This window comes from Mauremys reevesii, linkage group 10, assembly GCF_016161935.1.
Source record: "Mauremys reevesii isolate NIE-2019 linkage group 10, ASM1616193v1, whole genome shotgun sequence".
NCBI classification, from domain to species: Eukaryota; Metazoa; Chordata; order Testudines; family Geoemydidae; genus Mauremys; species Mauremys reevesii.
This window is the reverse complement of record NC_052632.1, coordinates 38546677-38570778: the sequence shown is the minus strand read 5'-3', so window position 1 is coordinate 38570778 and position 24102 is coordinate 38546677. Positions and strand designations below refer to the sequence as shown.

General features: G+C 52.8%; 1 protein-coding gene across 7 annotated transcripts in view; it reads left to right on the top strand.

Annotated features, from left to right (window-relative positions):
* Positions 1–21875, top strand: part of LOC120374092 (cytochrome P450 1A5-like) — a 28481-nt gene extending 6606 nt beyond the window's left edge. The window contains exons 1-9 of one of the 7 annotated variants that reach the window (XM_039493322.1): positions 5178–5242; positions 10058–10124; positions 15016–15059; positions 15562–16426; positions 17282–17408; positions 18333–18422; positions 18514–18637; positions 18887–18973; positions 20847–21875. In XM_039493322.1, the coding sequence (XP_039349256.1) occupies positions 15581–16426; positions 17282–17408; positions 18333–18422; positions 18514–18637; positions 18887–18973; positions 20847–21153 (1581 nt within the window). In that variant the 5' untranslated portion in view covers positions 5178–5242; positions 10058–10124; positions 15016–15059; positions 15562–15580 and the 3' untranslated portion in view covers positions 21154–21875. Of the gene's footprint in view, positions 1–5160; positions 5243–10057; positions 10136–15015; positions 15060–15561; positions 16427–17281; positions 17409–18332; positions 18423–18513; positions 18638–18886; positions 18974–20846 lie in introns of those variants that run through there. The other 6 variants (XM_039493316.1, XM_039493319.1, XM_039493317.1 and 3 more) reach the window with 6 other exon arrangements.
* Positions 21876–24102: the final 2227 nt, after the last annotated feature.

The following is a 24102-nucleotide window of genomic DNA, read 5'->3' as shown; positions in this document are numbered from 1 at the left end:
TCTGTGCACGGAGAGGGAAATCCAGGCCCTAGAGTTTTGCCGTTGACTTCAGTGGGGCCAGAATTTCCACATGCTTGAGCAAGGGGAAATCCAGCCCTGGTGGACGCCCACTGAAGACACGGAAAGATTAATAGTGCCAACCAAGAGCAAGGGTGGGGGATGGTCAAGGGCTTTCTGCTGGCTGTACATTGTCCTGGGCCTCCCCTCTGCGTAGCTGCTGCTAATCTGTCCCTGCTCCCTTCTCACCCGCTGGCCAGCCCTACCACATTTCAGGCAGGGTTGTTGGAGGAATAAACTCTTCTGCCCTCTCCCCTTTCACCTCCCCTATCTCTCCAGCTCACCTCCTGCTGCCCCTCCTCCCCTCCACACGCACCCTTTGCCAGGGAGCAGGTGGGGGAACTCCGCCAAACGGCTTCTCACGCAAACCAGGGCAATCGTTAACCTGAGTCTGAGCTGGGGCCTGGGCAGAAAGTGAACTGAGGTCTCTGAGAAGCTTTGACATCCTGTGGCAAGTTTCACTCAGAGGCCAGTTGGCCTGGGGGGCAGGCCCTGGCCCATCAATTCCCAGTGCTCCAGAGTTCTCCTGTACGGAAAGGGAGGTAGGTCCCTCTCCCTTCTCTCTGCACTGGGTCTCAGCCCAGGGCCCAAGTGGGAGAGGCCTGGAGGGACTTGGTCACTGCAGCTGACCACCAGCCTGGGCCGTTTCCTACCTCCCTGCTCTCTCTTCAGTCTGGGGAGTGGTCACAGCCTGCTATCCCCACAGCTAGACTTTCCAACAGCTCAGTCCATCAAACGAGCATTCCCCAGATCTCTTCCTATGCTCTGACATCCTCCCTCAGCAGGGAGTTGGGGACGGGAAAAGGGACAGACCCCTACCCTCCTGGTTGGATCTTACCCCTGGTCCAGACCCTCTCTTGGGGATTGCTTTGTCCCCAGAAGCTGCAAACTGGCGTCCTTCCTTCGACCAGCTTCTCCACTCTCCTCCCCTGCTTACTTGTCAGAGATCCCCCCTTTGGAGCAGTTGAGGGGCCCAGCACTGCTTCTTCCCTCCCTCAGTCGCTGTGTGGGATTGGGAAACCCCATCACACACACACACACACATCTCTGCCCTTGACATAGACAAGAGAGGGGCCATGTGAAAGTTTCCCTCGCACTGGCTGCTCAGGCAATTCTGCTCTGATTCCCATTGCAAACCTGGTTACCTGTTACCTTAGGTGCTGATGCTGAGGCCTGGCATGAACATCACACATTTGAGCAGCAACCCCTTAAGCCCCTGTGGGCACCAAATCATTCTTTGCCCTTGGGCTCTGTTTCCTTCACTGACTATAGTCCTATGATCTCTGTAGAAGAGCATCTGTTGGAACCTCGACCTCCATGTTACTCAGACTCCTGGGGGTAAGCGCAAATGTCAAAAAATCGACTTGGGTTCCTGACTGCACAGGGGTGCCCTGGCTAGACCTGAATAGGGGGCAGGGCAGCGCCTGTGGTCAGGAGATATATAAGGAGGCTTGGGAGCCAGGGAGAAGGAGAGTCAGGCCAGAAACAGGGAGGCCTGGGTATTGGAGACTCAAGCCAGGGAAAGGGCCAGGGGGTGCCGCTGTCCTGTATAAGGAGCAAAGAACTGGGAGAGAACAGAGGCTGAAGGCAGCTAAGGGCCTGCACAGTGGTAGTGAGAGCATTTCCTGCCAATCTCTAGGAGTGCCGGGGTGAAGGCCCAGGAAAGCGGCCATGTGGCCACTGTCCCAGGAGTCGTGAGATGAACCCAGGAGGGACATGAGACTTGAATTAGGCTCATGGTGGGTGGGTGTGGTTTGCATTAGTGCTGCCTTTGAGTTCCTGTCGAGGTTATAGGGGGACACACAGGAGCCCTTCGTTTGAAAGAACATTGGGGTCTGGAGAAGAGTCTAAAGTGACGGACGGTGGCAGAGCCAGCAGAGTTCTCAGTTGCAATGGGGGACTTTCACCTGTGAGATTCTCAGCCTGAGAAAGTATGGGAGGAGTGTTTGGCAGGATCCTTGGGAGTGTGTGTATGGGGGAAAGGACTGTGGAAGGGTGCCTGCAGGACATCTGGCTGCTATGGGGAGCACTTATCTGGACCACTTGGAAAAGCTCACTCATCGAGATATAAACCAAGCAGAAACCTTAAACAACCATCTGATTTTGTAACACAGCTTGGGTCAGATTTCCCCCCAAAAGAGCTGAATTGGAGTCATTTGAGCTGCCAAGGATCAGCACTGTATTGCGGTAGCACCTAGGAGTCCCAGTCTGGACTTTGACCCTCCTGTGCTAGGCGCTGTACAAACACAGTTAGTCCCTGCCCCAAACCACTTACATCAGTGGTCCCCAAACATTTTTGCTCATGCACCCTCCCCCCCTTACCTGGTCCCTAGGAACTGTGGTCGGGAGCCAGGGCCGGATGTGGGGCAAAAGCCACGGTGGGGAGTCGGGGCCAGGGCTAGAGCCGTGGTCAGGAGCCAGGAACTGGGAGCGGGGCCATGGCCAGGAACCAGGAGCCGCGTCTGGGAACTGGAAGCCAGAAGCCACGAACAAGAGCGGGGCCACAGTCGGGGCCAGGAGCAGAGCTGGGGGGCACTCCCTCCCACCCCCTGTGGGGGCTGGCCTGGGCGCCGCCATGCCTCCATTAATGTTCCCCCTACAGTCTGGGGACCACTGCCTTACACTCTACCTCTGAACATCAATCGCAAGATGAGCACCCAAAATATGGAGACATTCAAAGCCAGAGGCCGCTCCCGAGAAATTTGACTCACAGGCTGCAGTTCTTGCATCTGTGTTTTCTCTAAGTTCTCCAACAAATAAAATCAATACGTGTTCTCCCCTCCGCTGGCCTTTCCCCAGCTGATTCCAGGTCCCAAAACACAGCATGTGGCCCAATCAATTTTTAGAAGCCCAGGCGTGGAAGCTAGTTTTTGGAGACCTAGCCACAGGGTTTACAAGTATCTTATATCTAACAGGCAAGGGAAATCTCCCCCCTCCATCCCCACATTACATCTACCCATTTACATGTGGGCTGTATCAGTGTAGCCATATCATACAAAGTGGGCGAGTCAGACCAGAGACTGGGGTGAAAAGCTGCCCCTCTATGGAGCTGGAAGCTGCAAAGTCAACACACCTCCCCTGTGCTCTAGGGGAATTTCTTCTCTTATAAGGAACGTGTCAGGTATCATAGAATCATAGAATCATAGAATTCAAGATCAGAAGGGACCATTATGATCATCTAGTCTGACCTCCTGCAAGATGCAGGCCACATAAGCCAATCCACCCACTCCTGAACTAATTCTCTCCCTTGACTCTGCTGTTGAATGCTCCAAATCATGATTTAAAGACTTAAAGTAGCAGATAATCCACCAGCAAGCGACCCCTGCCCCATGCTTCGGAGGAAGGCGAAAAACCTCCAGGGCCACTGCCAATCTACCCTGGAGGAAAATTCCTTCCCGATCCCAAATATGGCGATCAGCTGAACGCTGAGCATGTGGGCAAGACTCTCCAGCCAGACCCTCTGGAAAAGGCTAACAATATCCCAACATTGACCCTTTGTACTAATTACCAGTGTGGCACGTTATTGACCTATTGACTAAACCCGTTATCCTATCATACCATCCCCTCCATAAACTTATCCAGCTTAATCTTAAAGTCATGGAGGTCCTTCACCCCCACTGTTTCCCTCGGAAGGCTGTTCCAGAATTGCACTCCTCTGATGGTTAGAAACCTTCGTCTAATTTCAAGCCTAAATTTCCTGACTGACAATTTATATCCGTTTGTCCTCGTGTCCACATTAGCACTGAGCTGAAATAATTCCTCTCCTTCCCTGGTATTTATCCCTCTGATATATTTAAAGAGTGCAATCATATCTCCTCTCAACCTTCTTTTGGTTAAGGAAAACAAACCGAGCTCCTCAAGTCTCCTTTCATACGACAGGCTTTCCATTCCTCGGATCATTCTAGTGGCCCTTCTTTGTACCCGTTCCAGTTTGAATTCATCCTTCTTAAACATGGGAGACCAAAACTGCACACAATACTCCAAATGAGGTCTTGTGTGCAGTTTTGGTCGGCGTCTTCTGCTTCTGTGTCTGCAGTGGGTTTTCACTCCCTGTGTGAGAGGCATGGACGAGTCAGGGTCTTTCTGCTGGTTGCACCTTGCCCTGGACTTTCCCAAAGTGCAGCTCTTGCTTATCTGCCCCTGCTGCCTTCTCACGCAATATCACATCCTGCCATGTGTCAAAGGTGCTTGCAGAGGAACGAATGCCTCTGCTCTCTCCCCCACCTCTCAGTCCCCCTTGAACTCTCCCCACCCTTCTGTTCCCAAACTCACCCTGTTTGGCTGCAGGGGAACAGTGGTGAAATTCAGCCAAATGGCTTCTCACGCAAACCTGGGCAATCTTTAACCTGATACTGAGCCGGGGGTAGGGGAGGGCTGCTTCTGAATGGGCTCCTGACACGCTACACTCTCCTGTCCTGATTGCAGACCACAAACCCCTCTGGTCTGTCCTGCCCTCTGTCTCTGCCCTCCTGACCTCACCTCCCCCTCGCTCCCCCCCACCCATGCTCACTCTGCCCTCCAGCACCATAGCCACTAGAGTTGTGTTGGGAGAGAGCAAACTCTTCATGAATCAGTTCAAAAAACCACATCCAGAGAAGATGGTCTTTTAATGAAGTTATTTACTGAAAAGAACTACCTGGCTGGGCAATGGGCAGGCAGCCATATGCCTGAGACAGGGAACATCCAGCCAGGGCAAAGGAGCATGTTCTGGTCCTCTTGACCACAGTGCCACAGGCACCCTAGTCTCTGCCATCCAGCCTTTGCTGCTGAAGGTGAAATATGCATTGGTCAGCTGGAGGCTGGCCATGGCCCCTGCCCATGCAGACTGAAGTCAATGGAAAGATGCCCAGCTGACTTCTTTGATGGGCTCTGGATCAGGTCCAGCACAAGGAGGAGACTATTGATTATTTTGTAGCTAATCATTCTGGAGTTCCAAGACAGGTGGCTTGGGGGATACTTTTGCAGTGCAACAGGAGGATGGTTGACCAACCAGGTTTCAGGGGAGGTGCATAGAAAGCTGTCTGAAAGTGATCCTTCAAGCTGCCTGGGAGGAGAACCTAGTTCACTGTCCAGAAGAGCGAGTTTCAGACACGCTGGAGAGAGACTCCTCATGCCATCACCAAAGAACTTTTAGCCACAGGTGGGAACTCCAACCTAAGCACCATCCCTCCTCTGGGACACCCAGGTACCGTAGGCTGCTTCATCCAGCTCCTTATCTTTGCAATATATTAAAAAACAAGGGTTAGTTTAAATGCTTATGGGGGACGGTGGGATGTTGCGGGTCTCTCTCAGATGTGTTGTGTGTGTGCATCACTGGTACAAGTATTCCAAAGCAATTGGGGGACTTCCATTTTACAGGAGCCCAATCTGAGACTTCTTAAAAAGGAGTCTGATGTTCAGAAAGTGCTGCGCACCCACTCTCCGAAAACCAGCCCTCCAGGGCACCCAAAACCAGGGCCCACCCAAAACCACTAGTCACTTTGGAAAAGCTTGGCCAGTATTTTCATACCAAGAGTCCAAATAACACTAATCATTCGGCTCAAAGAACGTATGTGAAGGCTGTAATTATGCAATAGCCTAAATAACTGGGACTCTTTCAAAACAGAAAACTTACTCAGAACTCAGCAGACCTGTCTTTATGCAAATCCCTATATAATTTAACAGGGAAGAAACCAATAGGATTCTATAGCAATCTAAGAGAGTTCAATAAAAATCCCTGTAAAAACCAACAGAATTTAACAGAGAGAGCTTTGCTATAGGTTTTTGGGACTGCCCCTCCCCCCCCACCTAGAATTCTCTAGCAGAGATCTCATTTTGGATTAAATTCTAGAGGATGATCCAAAACCAATGGGGAGGAGATCATTTGATAATAGAGTCGACAGGATCTTTCCATAAGGGAGGTAAAATAGGTTTTTCTTTTAGTCCTGACAGCAGGAACTCAATCCTAGATCAGTCAATACAGTTCAATGTACTACTCTGCGCAACAAAACATCACTTTTCATGGGATTGGCTCGTCGGTCACCCAGGCATTTCTCCACTCGTCTCACAAATATCACTGCAATTCCTTCCAGGCACAAAACACCCTCCCTGAACTGAGTCACAATCCTTTCCTCCTTCACTCTCTCAGCCCGGGCCACCTTCAAGAAACTAGCCAATTTTAGATGGCCGGGGTCATTGAGATTCATGGAGCCCTGAGATTACAGAGATCAAATAAATCAGCTTGCTGAAAAATTTCAACGGCTTCAAAATGTTGACCAAAAGTGGAGAACATTTTCTTGGATTTATTTGTTTCATTTGATTTTCAATTTCCCTCCCTCCTGCATTTTTTGACCAATGCACCTTGTTTATGACTCAGGTACTGTCTGGTCTATGCAATAGTGTGATCATCTCATGGCTCCTCTAATGCTTCCTCCCCAATTCCCTCATCTGGTTACATTCACGTCTTGTTTCAAACTAGTGAACTCTTTAAGGCAGGGGCTCTGTCTTTCTGTACTAGAGCAATGGGACTCTGATCCTGATGACAGCTGTTGGGTGCTCCTACAATGCAAAGAATAAATCATTAGCATTAATTCCGATAGTGAAATACACGCCCAATTTAGGCACAGAAAACACTTGGATTAAGATCCCTTTGAACTCAACAGTATAGTGGCCACCTTTTGGTTCTATTGGCTCTGCAAAAGGGGTAGGTTGGAGTTACAGTTTCAGTGGGGTGATGGTATCCGAAGTGCTCTCCGTTTCTTAGGTCAGTGCTTTTAAAACTTGGGGTCATGACTCAGTACTGGATCATGGAATGGAAGACAATGGGTCATGGCGGCTCTGGTCAGCACCACCGACCGGGCCATTAAAAGTCCCATTGGCGGTGCTGCCTGGCTAAGACAGGCTAGTTCCCACCTGTTCTGACACCACACTGTGCCCCGGAGGCTCCTTCCTGTACCCCAAACCCCTCATTCCCAGCCCCAGCCCAGAGCCCTGACCCCCTCCCACACCCCAATCCCCTGCCCCAGCCCAGAGCTCCCTCCCACACCCTGAACCACTCATTCCCAGCCGCACCCCGCAGCCCTCACACCAACCCTCTGCCCCAGGCCTGAGCCCCTCCCACACCCCAACCCCCTCATCTCCAGCTCCGTTGGGTCCTGGGCATTAACAATTTTCTTCAGCTACATCGCCAGAAAACCAGTTTGAAAACCATGGACTGTTAGTTACCAAGAGAGGTGTGTTTTCCCAGCTAGAGAGACTGTGTATATCGATAAGTGTCAGTGTCAATACTCATGGGCGCCAACTTATATGGGCTCCTGGGGCTTTAGCCCCAGGAATATTTACAGTCAGGGGCTCTGCTCCACCAATAGTTGGAGCTAGGTTTCGCCCCTTTTAAATCCCAGCCGCGGCCGGGAGTCAGAGGGCTCTGGGCTGCCTGCAAGAGCGGGGAGCCCAGAGCCTTTTAAATCCCAGCCGCAGCTTGGAGTCAGAGGGCTCTGGGCTGCCTGCAAGTGCAGGGAGCCGAGAGCCCTTTAAATCCCAGCCACGGCTGGGAATCAGAGGGCTCTGCGCTGCCCGCAGCCGCGGGGAGCCCAGAGCCCTTTAAATCCCAGCCGCGGCCTGGAGTCAGAGGGCTCTGCGCTGCCTGCAAGAGCGGGGAGCCCAGAGCCCTTTAAATCCCAGCCACCGCCGGGAATCAGAGGGCTCTGGGCTGCCTGCAAGCGCGGGGAGCCGAGAGCCCTTTAAATCCCAGCCGCGGCCGGGAATCAGAGGGCTCTGGGCTGCCTGCAAGCGCGGGGAGCCCAGAGCCCTTTAAATCCCAGCCGCGGCCGGGAGTCAGAGGGCTCTGGGCTGCCTGCAAGCGCGGGGAGCCGAGAGCCCTTTAAAGCCCAGCCGCGGCCGGGAATCAAAGGGCTCTGGGCTGCCTGCAAGAGCGGGGAGCCGAGAGCCCTTTAAATCCCAGCCGCGGCCGGGAATCAAAGGGCTCTGGGCTGCCTGCAAGCGCGGAGCCCAGAGCCTTTAAATCCCAGCCGCGCCGGGAGTCAGAGGGCTCTGCACTGCCCTAGGGGCTGGAAGCCCAGAGCCCTTTGAATCCCAGCAGGGGAGGCGGCTGGGATTTAAAGGGCTCAGGGCTCCCCGCAGCTGCCAGCAGCCCAGAGCCCTTTGAATCCCAGCCCCTGGCCGTTGATTGCCCCCTCCCCAGACCCTGGCCCCAACTGCCCCCCAGGCACCGCACCCCCCACCCACGCCCCCCTCGTCCTGATCCCCCGAGTCCCCCCTCCCGAGCCCGCTGCCCCTCACTGCCCCTTGGGACCCCAGCCCCCATTTAAGCCTCCCTCCGCCTTGTCCCCAACTGCCCCCTCCTGAGACCCCACCCAACTTCCCCCCAGAACCCCTCTACCTGTCCCCTGATAAACCTTCTGGACTCCCATGCCTATCCAATTGCTGCCTGTCTCCTGACTGCCCCTCTGAAACTCTGCCCCATCCAACCCCCTCTGCTCCTTGTCCCTTGACTGCCCCCCGGAACTCCCTACCCCTTCTCCAACCCCCAAACCGCTTACTGTGCCACTCAGACCAGCGTGTCTGGCTCCGTGCAGCTCCAGACAGTTGCTGCCATGCTCCCCCATGGAGCCCACAGCCCTCTCCCACCCCCAGCACCTGCCTTCCAGATTTGAACACCTCAAAATTCAGGTGTGCTCAAGCTCGGTTTGGGCAGCTTTTACTTCATTTCTCCCAAATCAGTTTCCCCTGCAAGGTGCCAACTGAAGGTGTTGGAGAACAGAGAGATCGGGTGGCCTCCTAATGCCTGGAAAAGAGACAAAGGCCAGAGGAGGGAGTGTCAGTGCCTGTGCGGACTTCTGGGAAGTGCACGGTGTGGAAAGGGGATGCTGTGATGCTTTGGAACAACTCCATACAAAGCCAGTCAGGACTCTGGGGGAGCCTCCTCTCTCGGAGCAGACTGTCTCCAGGGCAAGAAGCTTACACCTTCCTGGGTCTGACCTCGGAGCATTCAGCATGCCCTTCCACGTCATGCACTTTCCAAAGTGAGTCTGCCCAGGCTGGTCCTGGGGCAACCAGAGGTCCCTGCACCCCAACTCCGCAGTCAGATGTGACTCTCAGCCAGACAGTAAAACAGAAGATTTATTAGATGACGGGAACACAGTTTAAACAGAGCTTGTAGGTACAGAAAACAGAACCCCTCTGTCAGGTCCATCTTGGGGGGTGGGGAGCCCAGAACCAAATTCTGGGTCTCTCCCCATTTCCCCAGCCAGCTCCAAACTGACACTCCCTCCTCTGGCCTCTGTGTCTCTTCCGGACAAGGAGGCCACCTGATCTTTGTCCCCAACACCTTCAGTTGGCATCTTGCAGGGGAAACTGAGGCACCCATACAGTATTCAGAGAAAATATTAAGGACATTCCCACTTCATCACAACAGGTGCAACAATATATAATACTGTATATTGAAGTAGGCAAGTGCTGCTTCTGACTTTCCACTTTTAATTGACCTTTGTAATCTTGTGGCACTGATGCATTGTAGCTTCATTTTATATCGGCTTACAGGGCGGGAGCCAGGGCCGGCTCCAGACCCCAGCGGGCCAAGCAGTCGCGTGGGGCGGCATTGTCCTGGCAGGGCGGCATTTGGCTCCGGCGGACCTTCCGCAGTCATGCCTGCGGGAGGTCCACAGGAGCCCCGGGAGGAGCGGAACTGCCGCAGGCATGACTGCGGCGGGTGCGCTGGTCCCGTGGCTCGGACGGAGCTCCCGCAGGCATGCGTGCGGATGCTCCACCGGAGCCGCGGGACCACAGGACCATCCGCAGGCACTTCTGCCCCGGCCGCGGGACCGGGGAAGGGCGGCGCAAGCGGCGCGGCACGCTGCCCTGCTTGGGGTGGCGGAATTTCTAGAGCTGCCCCTGGCGGGAGTGGGGGGGGGGCACCACCATTTTGGGCCCCACCAAAAATTATACAAACCTGCCGCCTATGTCAATACTTCATCTCAGCTGTGTCTCTTGTTGGCCATATCAGGAGATCGGGACAGGCAGTAGGTGGATTTGGTTCCTCTTCTCCCTTTTTATTGGATCCTCCTTCCCAGGTAAGACCAAGGTACAGTTTCCTCTTCTCTGTCAAGATCTCCTCAGGGGATTTCACCAGGATCCCGGCACCAAGTCCTTGCAGTCCCTTGAGTTCAGAGGTAGCTTCATTTGGTTGAGGGGATCTGGCTATGGAACAAAACTTCCAGGAAAGACCAGGCCAACGGAGCCTGACCACCTATAGGTAAGGGCAGGCTAGGATTTTGTCAGGGATGTTTTTAGTAAAAGTCATGGACAGGTCACTGCAATAAATAAAAAAGCAGGCAGCAAAGAGTCCTGTGGCACCTTATAGACTAACAGACGTATTGGAGCATGAGCTTTCGTGGGTGAATACCCGCTTTGTCGGATGCATAAGGTGCCACAGGACTCTTTACTGCTTTTACAGATCCAGACTAACACGGCTACCCCTCTGATACTAAAAAATCAGGGGAGCCTGTCCCCATCCCTGACTTTCCTAAGAACATCCCTGACAAAATGGGGAGGGAAGAGGGTTCAGCTCACCCCCTCCCCCCCGCAGCAGCTGGGAGCTGCGGGGACCCCATTGGCTGGGTGGGGTCCCTCTGCCGCCCTGCGGGGCTGGGAGCTGTGATGAGCCCCCTGCCAGCTCTGAGCAGCTCCGGGGTCCCTCTGCCTCCAGCAGGGGCTGCTAGCTGCGACTGGGGAGCTCCCCCCGGCTAAGCAGTCCCGGGATCCCTCTGCCGCCGCAGGCTGAGAGCTGGGGAGCTGCCAGCGATGGCGACTGGGCAGCTTAGGGGTCGCCCCGGATGGTGGCGGCCGGTCAGTTGTGGGGGTCCCGCCACCCGCCACTGCTGGACAGCTAGGGGAGGGTCCCTTGCCGCCTGCGAAGGCTCGGAAGTCGCTGGAAGTCACGACTGCGGCGGCAGAGGGACCCCGGAGCTGCTCAGCGCTGGCAGGGGGCTCCCCGCAGAGCAGCAGGGGGCTCCCCAGCCCCTGGCCAATGGGCTCCCTGCAGCTTCCAGCCCCGCAGAGCAGCAGGGAGCTCCCCAGCCCCTGGGCAATGGGCTCCCTGCAGCTCTCAGCCCCGCAGAGCAGCAAGGGGCTCCCCAGCCCCTGGGCTATGGGCTCCCTGCAGCTCTCAGCCCCGCAGAGCAGCAGGGGCCTCCCCAGCCCCTGGGCTATGGGCTCCCCGCAGCTCTCAGCCCCGCAGAGCAGCAAGGGGCTCCCCAGCCCCTGGGCAATGGGCTCCCTGCAGCTCTCAGCCCCGCAGAGCAGCAGGGGGCTCCCCAGCCCCTGGGCAATGGGCTCCCTGCAGCTCTCAGCCCCGCAGAGCAGCAAGGGGCTCCCCAGCCCCTGGGCAATGGGCTCCCTGCAGCTCTCAGCCCCGCAGAGCAGCAAGGGGCTCCCCAGCCCCTGGGCAATGGGCTCCCTGCAGCTCTCAGCCCGCAGAGCAGCAAGGGCTCCCCAGCCCCTGGCCAATGGGCTCCCTGCAGCTCTCAGCCCCGCAGAGCAGCAGGGGGCTCCCCAGCCCCTGGCCAATGGGCTCCCTGCAGCTCTCAGCCCCGCAGAGCAGCAGGGGGCTCCCCAGCCCCTGGGCAATGGGCTCCCTGCAGCTCTCAGCCCCGCAGAGCAGCAGGGGGCTCCCCAGCCCCTGGGCAATGGGCTCCCTGCAGCTTCCAGCCCCGCAGAGCAGCAGGGGGCTCCCCAGCCCCTGGGCTATGGGCTCCCTGCAGCTCTCAGCCCCGCAGAGCAGCAGGGGGCTCCCCAGCCCCTGGGCAATGGGCTCCCCGCAGCTCTCAGCCCCACAGAGCAGCAGGGGGCTCCCCAGCCCCTGGGCTATGGGCTCCCTGCAGCTTCCAGCCCTGCAGAGCAGCAGGGAGCTCCCCAGCCCCTGGGCAATGGGCTCCCGCAGCTCTCAGCCCCGCAGAGCAGCAGGGGGCTCCCCAGCCCCTGGGCAATGGGCTCCCTGCAGCTCTCAGCCCCGCAGAGCAGCAAGGGGCTCCCCAGCCCCTGGGCAATGGGCTCCCTGCAGCTCTCAGCCCCGCAGAGCAGCAGGGGGCTCCCCAGCCCCTGGCCAATGGGCTCCCTGCAGCTCTCAGCCCCGCAAAGCAGCAGGGGGCTCCCCAGCCCCTGGGCAATGGGCTCCCCGCAGCTCTCAGCCCCGCAGAGCAGCAAGGGGCTCCCCAGCCCCTGGGCAATGGGCTCCCTGCAGCTCTCAGCCCCGCAGAGCAGCAGGGGGCTCCCCAGCCCCTGGGCAATGGGCTCCCTGCAGCTCTCAGCCCCGCAGAGCAGCAGGGGGCTCCCCAGCCCCTGGGCAATGGGCTCCCTGCAGCTTCCAGCCCCGCAGAGCAGCAGGGGGCTCCCCAGCCCCTGGGCAATGGGCTCCCTGCAGCTCTCAGCCCCGCAGAGCAGCAAGGGGCTCCCCAGCCCCTGGCCAATGGGCTCCCTGCAGCTCTCAGCCCCGCAGAGCAGCAGGGGGCTCCCCAGCCCCTGGCCAATGGGCTCCCTGCAGCTCTCAGCCGCTGCAGGTGGGGCGGGGTGACAGATCCTCCCCAGTTTGTCAGGGATGTTTTAGTAAAGTCAGGGGCAGGGCAGAGTTCCCCGATGTTTTGTTTATTGCAGTGACCTGTCCAGGACTTTTATTAAAAACACCCCTGACAAAATCCTAGCCTGCCCTTACCTATAGGAAATGCTGAAAAACCTTCCTCTTTGAGAATGGCTTTCCACCCTCTGAGCAACCCGCACACTGACATCCCCTTCTACCGCCAAACTCCTGCCAAAAATATACACAAAAAACTTACCCCAAGCAGAGTTTTTACTCTGGAAAGAGAGACGTGCCAGAGACGCCATTAAATCCCCTGGAGACTTTGCTACTGGCTTTAGGGCGTTCAGATACTACAGTGACAGGGGGCAACATAAAACCCTGGGGGCCCTAGCTGAGCTCTGGGTTTTCCCTCAGCAAACAGCCCCGCTGTCAGGTGTCCCCCTCCCAGCTGGGAGAAGGCTAAAGAGACCAGTCAGTGAGACTCCAGGCCAGGATCTCCAGTTCCAGGAGTGCAGTGCTATGTCAAAGCCACCAGTTGCACCCTGGCTCTAAGGAATAACTGTTGTATCTCCTGTAGCACTGGGGGTAAATGTTAGGGCCAGATCCTGGGCTAGCTCCATCAAATCGATTAAGCTGAACTGATTTATCCCTGCTGAGGATCTGGCCCCAACTCGTTAAAGTCAATCAGTGCAAGGAGCTGAGTGTTCTGCTGTAGAGGGTCTAGGACCTAGGCCCAGGGCAGGACTGGCTCCAGGGGTTTGGCTGCCCCAAGCAGCCAAAAAAAAAAAAAAGCCATGATCATGATCTGCGGCAATTCAGCGGGAGGTCCTTCGCTCCGAGCGGGAGTGAGGGACCCTCCGCCGAATTGCCGCTGAATACCTGACAGTGCCGCCCCGCTCCGGAGTTGCCCCAAGCACCTGCTTGATAAGCTGGTGCCTGGAGCCGGCCCTGGCCCAGGGAGGCCCTGGGTTACAGACACTGCTGCATCACCACCACAGAAGAGAGACAGACAAAGTAGCCCCTTACTGCTCCTGCAAAGTCAGGCCGCACAGGAAGTCCTAGAGGGACTCCCAAGACAGACCCTGGATCACCTGATTGGCTCACATCCTCTACTTAAGCCGGGCAGTGAGCTGGCTGTATAGGCGACACATGTGGGTGGTGGGTGGGTGTGTGTGTGAGGTCAAGTTGGCCCCTTCCCCGGTCCTGCAGATTTCTGTGTGGCCTGCCGGGGGAGAGGGGCTCTGTCCTTCTCCTGCTGTGCCTGTCCCCTGGCACGCTCGGCCCCTGTTCCTGGCAGCCGGGCCCGGACAGGGAGTGGAAGGGGTGGGATGGAGTCAATTATCACACTGGCTGAAGGTGGTGGCTCTGGGTCACTGCTCTGTCCAGTGCTGTGGCTCCTGTGAGAACCCAGCTGGGGACTTGGCAGTGGCCCATCCCTTCCACTCCCCACCCAGGCCCGGTTGCCAGGGAGAGTGGCTGAGTGAGCCCTAAACTTGCCTGTGGGAGGTGCAGTGGAAGAAGGACAGAGCCTCTTGCCCCCATGCAGGTAACTGGTGGGGTGAGGAGAGCACGGTGGTCCCCAGGCTGGGCACAGAGGTTGCTGGGGAAGGCGCTGGGAGCAGGTTCCCTGGCTTCTGCTCAGCTGGAGGTCGGCGCATTCCCTGGGCCCTGCCCTGCCCCTGCTGAGGTGTCTGTGAGCTCCAGGGACACTGGGGCGGTGAGTCTTCCTGGGCTGGGGCTGGCCCCCGCCCCGGCCAGGTCCAGAGGCACATGCTCCCCACTCCTGTGGCCCCAGCCCACCAGGAGCAAGTGGGAATGGTCACTGTGGCCCAGGGAGGTAGGCCTGGAAGTTCCTCCTGAAGGCCCCCTCCTGTGTGTGGGGGGGGCACAATGTAAAGGGAGGTGCCTCACGTGACACCTCCCTTTACATTGTGTCCCCCCACCGCCAGTATCAGGAGGAATAAATCGTCTATGACTGGGTGGATTGTCTGAGAAACTATGCAGAGTCCTTGTTGCATCTGTATTGGACCCTGCTCCTTGTCTCTCTCCTGCAATCTGCATCCAACCCTGCTCCACTCCTGTCTTGTCCTTGGCTCCTGCCCTCGCACCTGATTCCTGCCTTTGCTCCTGTTCCTTGCCTCATCTCTGGTTCCTGCCCCTATGTCCCACTCCTGATCATTGCCTGTTAATCTCTGCTCTGATCATTGACTCAGCTCCTGACTCTGACCCCTCGGCCAGACTGTCTATGTCCCCATTCCTAACAATCAGTGGCCAGAGAGGATAACGATAGAACAATAGATGGATCCCCCACTTGTCCCAGGGTTGAGATAATGCTGACAGGTCCTGTGTATTTCAAACTGCCCTGTCAATTTCTCTTCATTCCATGGCAGGCTCGCAGTAAACCAATCAACTCCACAAAGAAGAAAGTGAAACGGTAATTGGCACGTCAGGTCCCTGCAGTTCTTGAGCTCTTTCTACCTGCAAATCCCCAAGAGCATCACAGACATTTCATTAATAAATTTAGCTCCACAACACACTGAGGTAATAAGTATGATTATTCCCATTTTGCCAATGGGAAGCAGAGTCATAATGGGATGAAGTGACTTGCCCGAGGTTCCCCAGGAAGTTTGTGGCAGAACCAAGATTTGGACCCAGATCTCCTGACTCCTGTCCTGTGCTTTTGGAACTAGAACTAGTGTAGAAGAAATGTCCCAGCAGGTAAGAGGCTCTAGGGTCAAAGGGCTGGATCCCCGTTAATGGCCAACCTATGGGAAGGATTTATGAAGAAGGGATCCCCCAAAGTTCTAATGTAAGGAGGCCTGAGTGTGTCATGGCCCTGTGTGGAGTCTGGCCCACTTGAGGCATAAGGCTAGCATTTCCATAGCAGCCTGAGGAAGTGAGACACCCAACACCCTCCCTTTGTTTAATTTTTTCAGGCTTCTTAGGCCCTTGAAGATGAAGGCTGCAATGTCACTGGTGGGAAGCCAGGGCATTATCTCAGTCACCGAAATCCTTATTGCCTCGGCTGTCTTCTGTCTGACCTTCATGGTCATCAGATCCTTCTGGCAGCAGATCCCCAAGGGGCTGAAGAGGCTCCCAGGACCAAGGGGTTACCCCCTGATAGGCAACGTGCTGGAGCTGGGGAGCAATCCACACCTGACCTTGACTCAGATGAGCCAGACCTATGGAGATGTGATGCAGATACAGATTGGCACCAGACCTGTGCTGGTGCTGAGTGGGTTGGACACCATCAAACAAGCCCTGGTGAAGCAAGGGGAGGACTTCATGGGGCGCCCTGATCTCTACAGCTTTCGCAATGTTGGAGATGGCCAGAGCTTGGCCTTCAGCACTGATTCAGGGGAGGTGTGGAGAGCTCGCAGGAAGTTGGCCCAGAATGCCCTGAAGACCTTCTCTGTCTCGCCCAGCCCCAACTCTTCGTCCACCTGCCTCCTCGAGGAGCATGTCTCCAAAGAAGCTGACTACCTAGTAAGAAAGTTCCTGCAACTGATGGAAGAGAAGAAGAGGTTTGACCCCTATCGGTACGTGGTGGTCTCTGTGGCCAATGTCATCTGTGCCATGTGCTTTGGCAAGCGTTACGACCATGATGACCAGGAGCTGCTCAGCATAGTGAATGTGACGGATCAATTTGGGGATGTGGCTGCCTCTGGCAATGTAGCGGATTTCATCCCAGTGCTCCAGTATCTCCCCAACAGCACCATGAAGAAATTTATAGAATTCAACAAGAGGTTCCTCAGGCTTCTGCAGGACATTGTCAAAGAGCACTACAAGAGCTTTGAGAAGGTAAGAGCCTGGGGGAGTCGAATTCGCTCACACCTGAGGTAAGCTTCTGTACTGTGCCCTTCAGCTTCTGCGAGTTACTTTTCCTCTTGCAGCAGGCTGTCCTGTAGCAAATCTAAACACTCACCAGTGTTTCTACAATGGCCATTCAAAACTTCATACAAAGAGTGGGATAGAATTGATACCCTTGTCCAAATACACAGGTCCCTACCAACTGAGCTAAAGAAGAATATCCATTAGCTGTTAGCAACACAGGGCCTAGTACCTATGACACACTGTTGAACGGTACTGATGTCAATCAATAGAGGGCAATGGTGCACTGACACACTAGCCTGTTCGTTCCAGCATCCACCTAAATAAAAGTCTGGAAAGGTGCAGGATGAAAGGTTATGCTGCTTTTTTGCCAACCTGTCTAGCCAAAATAGCACTTTATTACCTCTATGAATTTTACAAATGAATCATTGTAGGACCCTCTTAGGACACAAATTACCCCAGTTTCTATACCAATAAGTTTCTCTCCCTCGGCACATATTGAGAGTTAATTTGTTTAGCATGCTTGTCTTGTATTTTCCAAGAAGAGGATCATTCTGACATCCTGCACTTTCAAGCTGTATATTCTTATCTCCTTATGTTTATGGCTCGGTGAAATGTTACCTACTGACTGTAGGGGAAGAAAACATTTTCCTGACCTCCCATTCCTGTCATGACTGGAATTTACTTGCACTTCTGTGACATGGGGATACAGGACTTTCCAGCACAGCATCCCTTCCATAGTAGATTGCTCTTTGTTACCTCTCAGTTTACCTGCCTAGTGGTCTGGAATTTCATGCCATCTTCTTCTGGGCTTTCCTCTTTCAGGACAACATTCGAGACATCATGGACTCCTTGATTGAGCAAAGTCAGGAGAATAAAGTGGAAGCCAATGCCAATATTCAGCTCCCGAAGGAAAAAATTGTCAACCTGGTCAATGACCTCTTTGGAGCCGGTAAGAACATTCCAGTTCAGACTTTCAAATCTGAAACCACTTTCTATTTTTGCATTCCAATTAACTCTGATAAATATTAGCCCTTTTTTGTTCCTGTGATAGACCCAGGCCAGTTGGGTACAGCAGAATAGCAGAAGGCAGATATACTGGCCACTGAATTAACAGTTTTCTGTTCCCTGACTGACCAGAGCAGGGGCTGCTCCAGGCTAATGAGAACACCTGACTCTAATTAACCTGCAAAGAGTCAGGTGAGGCCATTAAGTTAATGTGACCACCTGACTCTAATTAAGGTCCTGCTGATATGATGAAAAGGGCTCAGTAGACTGTGACCCTGGCCCTAGAGAGAGAAGGGCTACGTGGAGGGTCACAGTGAGCCACTGAGGCTAACACAAACCGCCTAGAAGCGCAGGGCCCATGGGGGCAAAGTCAGAGCTCTGCCACATTCCCTCCATAAGAACACTCCATCCAGATGCTCTCAGTAGCAGAAAACAAATCACATTAGTTGTTTCACCCTGACACCTACCAGCAACGACCCCAAGAGGCTTCCTACTATTTCAGGAAGAGTTTGTAGGAAGACAGTGCTCAGGGAAAATGAATCTCCCAAAAGACAGTTATGTATCTCTATTTACCAGTACTGGTCCTGACTCATCACTAAATTACACTGGGGAAACCCCATTGATTTTATAGAGGTTACACCGGTATAAAACTGAAATAGCACAGTGACGAATCAGCATCACTACGCACAGAGTGGATCAAGTGTAAAAACTCTTAACTAGGAACTTTCTTATCACAGCTTTCTGAATTGGACAAAAACTGGTGTGCAAGCAAGGAAAATCTGATGACATTCTAAAGTCCGGGGCTTGTATTTTTCCCTTGAGTTGTCTTCATCTAGTTAGTATCTGTCTTTCCTCTCTGTCTGTCTAGGTTTTGACACTGTGACAACAGCTTTGTCCTGGAGCCTCATGTATCTTGTGACTTATCCAGACATTCAGAAGAAGATTCAGGAAGAATTAGGTAATTGTATGTTTTCAGTCACAGAGTTAAAATGCATCTCTCTAGAAGGCTGGATTCCAACCGTCCTTTTCTTCATCTTTATAACGTGTAGATCAGACCATTGGCAGAGAGAGGAGACCCAGACTCTCAGACCGGCCCATGATGCCTTACACAGAAGCCTTTATCTTAGAGATGTTCAGACATTCCTCCTTCTTTCCCTTCACCATTCCTCACTGGTGAGTGCTATGGATGCAGAGGAGATGTAGGGGCATAACACATTGAGTGGTACCTTTATTCAGCTTGTCGCTCCATTTATGGTCCTCACAGCGTGAGACAGGCAAATCCCAGCCCTTAGAAAGTACAATAACGCTTATGAAAATGATCTCCTCTGGGCCCAATCCTGACTTAACTGGGCCCAGGAATTGATTGATATGAGAACACAGAGGCAGCTTTTTAAACTTAAGAATCTCACTCTCGCCCTTCAGCACAACAAGAGACACAGTACTGAATGGCTACTACATCCCGAAGGACCTCTGTGTGTTTGTCAACCAATGGCAAGTCAATCACGATGAGTAAGTATATGCAGAGTCCCTTAGGGTAATAGTGTGCAATCCATCCAGATCAATGTACCAGCCCCCATTTAGTTGCATAGAACATGCCACTACCATGTACCTTCAGTATGACTGGTTGGCACTACAAACAGATCAGGATGATGCTCTGTTTGTGCGGTGTCATCCATGATGTACTAGCCACTTTCCAAGCACACGAGAAGGAATGTTCCCTGCCCCATTGTATCAAAAAAACCAAACCTAGATGAGGTGGGCCTGGCAGTATTTCTGTGCTTTCCCCATTCTCCACAGGACTGGGAATTTCTGCTGTGGGAAGACACAGAGATGGCCAGGCAGGGGAGCGGGGAGTGTGTGGAGCATTGGAATGGTGCTGCCAAGGAGCACTGGGTGGGCTGATGGGGCCACAGACTCCACGCAGATGGCTCTGGTCCCCATCAAGCTTCTCCCTGGATCTGCTGGGTCTGTACACCTGATTTGCACCCTAGTCCTTGCTGATGAAAGGATCAGGAAGAAATCTCTTGTGAGACAGGGAAAAGACCTGGCAGTCACTGCAGACAGCTCAATGGAAGCCTCTGCTCAGTGTGCAGTGGAGGTGAAAAAGGCAACCAGAATGTTAGGGTGCATAGGGAATAGGGTCGGGAAAAACACCAAAAGCTTGTCTACCTGTGGCAATTGACTGGTATAATGGAATAACTATTGGCCTATAGTGATTTTGGTATAGCTAATGGCAATTATTCCCGTCAGTTTCCCCATGTAGAAAACATTGGGATGATTATATTGCTCTTCTGTACAGCAGTGACACCCTCTCCCCTGGAATACTGTGTCCAGGTCTGGTCACCCCATCTCCAAAAGGACAGAGCAGGGATGGAAAGGGTCCAGAAACAGCTAATGGAAAAGGTTAGAGGGTTAGAAAGATTTGTGTATGGAGAGAGACTGAGAAAACTGGGACTATTTAGTTGAGTAGGCAACTGAATAGGAAGGGGACATGACAGAGGATACAAAATAGTGATTGGTACAGGGTGCTTCTATTTACCCTATCGTAATAAAGGAGGAAGGGGATATTCAATAGCATCAGAAAGCAGCAAATTTAAAACTGCTCAGAGGACTTGATCACAGCCTGCAAGTACCTACCTGGGGAGCAGAAATGTAACAATAGAGGCCTCTCCAATCTGTCAGACAAAAGCACAACAAGATCCAGTGGCTGGAAGCTGAAACGAGACGCATTCAGACTAGAAGTCAGGTGCAAATTTTAACGGTCAGGGTAATTAATCATTTGAACAACTTCCCAAGGGTTGTGGTAGATTCTCCATCACTGGCAATTTATAAATCAAGATGGGATGTTTGTCTGTAAGATCTGCTGTAGTTCAAACAGGAATGAATTCAGGGAAGCTCTAGGGCCTTTGTTATAAAGGACATCAGACTAGATGACCACGACAGTTCCTTCTGGCCTTATAATCTGTGGAATACACAACTGACCTGTGGAAAGCATTGCCACAAGATGCTAGCGAGGTCAAGGGCTTAGCAGGATTCAGAAAAGGATTAGACATTAGTGGATAATGAGAACATTAACCATAACTTCAGAGAGGATTAAGAACATGTTTATAAGGGATCTAACCCCTCAGGCTTCAGTGCAAAAGCCAACCAGTAACATCAAGGCCTTACGGCAGAGGTTATCTTGTCCCAATGCCTCCTGATGGCTATTTTAAATGGAAAAGGCATTCTTCAGTGAGAAAGGTGTGTGGATAGCAGTTGGTCCTAGGTCCAGTTCTGAAGCTGTTCCTGACACCCGTCCAAACTGAATTCCCTGCTCTCCAGCATCCCCTCTCCAGGCAGTGGTAGAACGGAATCTTCAGGAGCTTTTCTCTTGCTATTTTAGGAAGCTTTGGAAAGAACCATCTAAGTTCAACCCAGAGCGTTTCCTCCATGCTGGAGGGACTGAAGTAAACAAGGCGGATGGTGAGAAGGTGCTGATCTTTGGCCTGGGGAAGAGGAAGTGCATTGGTGAGACCATTGCCAGATGGGAAGTCTTCCTCTTCCTGACCACCCTGCTGCAGCAGCTGGAGTTCAGTGTCTCTGATGGAGAGAAGGTGGACATGACGCCCCTGTACGGCCTGTCAATGAAGCACAAGAGGTGTGAGCACTTCCAGGTTAAGCAGCGCTTCCCAATCCATAGTTCAGAGTGAGTTACCTCTGGACATTGGATGGGGGAAAGGGGAGATCCCATTTGAATTTTTACCCTTAGGGGCCATATGCTAAGATAAATGGGACACAATATAGCTTCTATCTGACTAATCTGTATTGATTGTCTTGCCCATCTGTTAACTAGCTCCATCACCCTCACCTGTAGAATCACAACAGACATGCCAGGGTAGCCTGGCTTGTTCACACAGGTGTAACTGCTTTTGGGGGTGATGCATGATAGCTGGGGCTCTCTACTGAATTCCTCTTCGAATGCTACTAAGGTGTATTCCCTTAATGCCTCCTTATAACAGACAGCCAAAAGTTGAAGGCGTCAGGACCACTCATGTGTTTAAAGTTATACATGTGCTTAAGATCTTTGCTAAACTGGATCCTAAGCCTGTCCCAAATGTCATGATGACCTTCATCCAGGTAGAGTATTAAGGTCCATGGACATCTTAGGAGGCAGATCCTCAGCTGAAATAAACTCTTTATTGGAGCTAGGACACTTGACTTGACAACTGACGACTAACCCTTGTGTTCAGTCTTGTCTATTACATTGTAGAAGGAGGTTAGGCTTGTCAAGGAGGGTAAAAAGGAGTTCAGCAGCTCACTCCCAGATGAATATAGGTAATACAACGGCCTTGTTTACATGGATTAGCTTTCTGGTTTCTTGGACCTGTTTCATTTCCTCTAAAGAGCCCCAGAAACTGAGGCTGCCTCAATGAATGAGGCAGCCTGTCTGTGTTGTAAGACAGCCCATGAGCACATGGTAGATTAACCTTTTGATGTTAGCAAGTAACTGTTGCTCAGACCCATGTCTCACGTATGCTAAAAAGGTCACATGACCCTGCTGCAGGTTCCAAAGAGCCTTTGAAACGGTATGGGTGCCATGAGAAGAAAGTGAGGACATAATGATATTGCATCTGTGAACAAGTGAAAGGAAATAATAGTCAGCCCTAAATCGTATCATCCATAGATCCCAAAGCACTTTGCAAATGAGATCAGCATAAATTTACAGCTGGGGAAACTGAGGCACAGAGAGACGGATAGTGACTGGCCCAAGATCACCCAACTGGGAAGCAAACCCAGGTCTTTTGAGGTGCAGTCCAGTGCTCTATCCATTCGGCAGCACTGCCCCCACTGGAAGTTGCATTTGAGAGCAGAGCCCTGGTAAGCATCTCCCCAGCTGCTGGAATCCAGTTAACTTTGTCACTAGGAGTTTCAAACTTTTCCTTAGCATGGGCCCCCTCTTATTGGAGAGATTGTCTCCTGAACATCATTGGCAACCATCCCTGCCAAACTGGTAAGAGGTCTGATCAGGTGTCTGACGAATCCGCTTATGGCTGACAAGCCCAATTCGAGAGCGACACAGCTCGGTACAAATTTCACAGTTCCAGATGTTGTCCGAGTTGGAGTCCAAGATTACAGCAGGCTGCTTTCTTCTTTCCTGCTCGGCTTCCATCCTCTTGCTCAGAGCCACTTCATGTTGCGCTCCACCCTGTGCCAGATGTTCCCTCCAGATTGAATGGGCTTCTGCATGCTCCTCCCAGCTGTCTACACTGATGTTGAATGACTTCATATCATTTTTGCACATGTCCTGGTACCGCTACAAAGGGAGACCCCCACTTTCTAGAGCCGTGCCGAATCTCGCTGTACAAAATATTCTTGGGGATATGGTCTCCTGTCCTCCCATTCTCCTGACCTGACCGAGCCATTGCAACCTCCTCTTCTTGATAGTGGTTTCTAAGTATGTCAGTCCTGCGTGCTCCAGCACCTCTGTTTGGTATTTCATCTTCCCACTTCATTTTCAGAATCTTATTGCAGGCATCTCATGTGGAAGCTGTTCAGTCTCGTGACGTGCCTAGCATATGTATTCCGAGTCCCTGAACCATAAAGTAGGGATGACAGCACACAGCCTCCTGAACACCTCCCCTCCTAATCACAGTCCTGGACAACACTTTTCCCTTAGCCCCACCAATTTTGCATCGACCACCTCCTCTGCCCTTTGGAGTTGCGTGGGTGATCTCTCTTCCCATAGGCCATCATGTAACACGCAGCAATTGTTCACGGTGATGACTGGTATTAGGAAAGCAGTTAGATTTGTTTGACATGTTAAATGCAATATGTGTTCAGTTCTTTGTTCTGGCAATAAAGCTGGTGGATCAGCTTCATGAGGCGGGCACATTTTTTTCCAAGACTTCATTCTTGAGCTGCAGGGCCTGATTTAGATCTTGTTTACACCAGTACAAGTCAAGAGTAACTCCAATCAATGGTAGCATGAGAAGGGGATCAGGCTCTTCGCATGCATGGGTTATAACAAAAGTGTTTTTCATAAATATAGAAAATGCAACGAAAAACATGCAGGCTACAATGCAGCCTTCTAGCAACAAAGGGCGGGACACCCCTCTAATGCCTTGGGAGTTGCATTTATAGATGTCCCTGTGAGTATCTGATTGGGCCTTCAGTCCCCAGGGAGACTCATGCAGGGTCATGTCCCGTCCCCCCTGCAATTTGCGACTCTGTCCGCATAGCTATTCAAGGGACACCATCATAGGACCTAACCACATCAGCCACACCATCAGGGGCTCGTTAACCTGCACATCTACCAACGTGATATATGCCATCATGTGCCAGCAATGCCCCTCTGCCATGCACATTGGCCAAACCGAACAATCTCTATGCAAAAGAATAAATGGACACAGATCTGACATCAGGAATCATAACATTCAGAAACCAGTAGGAGAACACTTCAGCCTCTCTGGTCACTCAGTAATAGACCTAAAAGTGGCAATTCTTCAACAAACAAAACTTCAAAAACAGACCCCAACATGAAACTGCAGAACAGGAATTAATTTGCAAACTGGACACCATCAAATTAGGCCTGAATAAAGACTGGGAGTGGTTGGGTCATTACAAAAACTAATTTCTCCCATACTAATTTCCCCCTACTG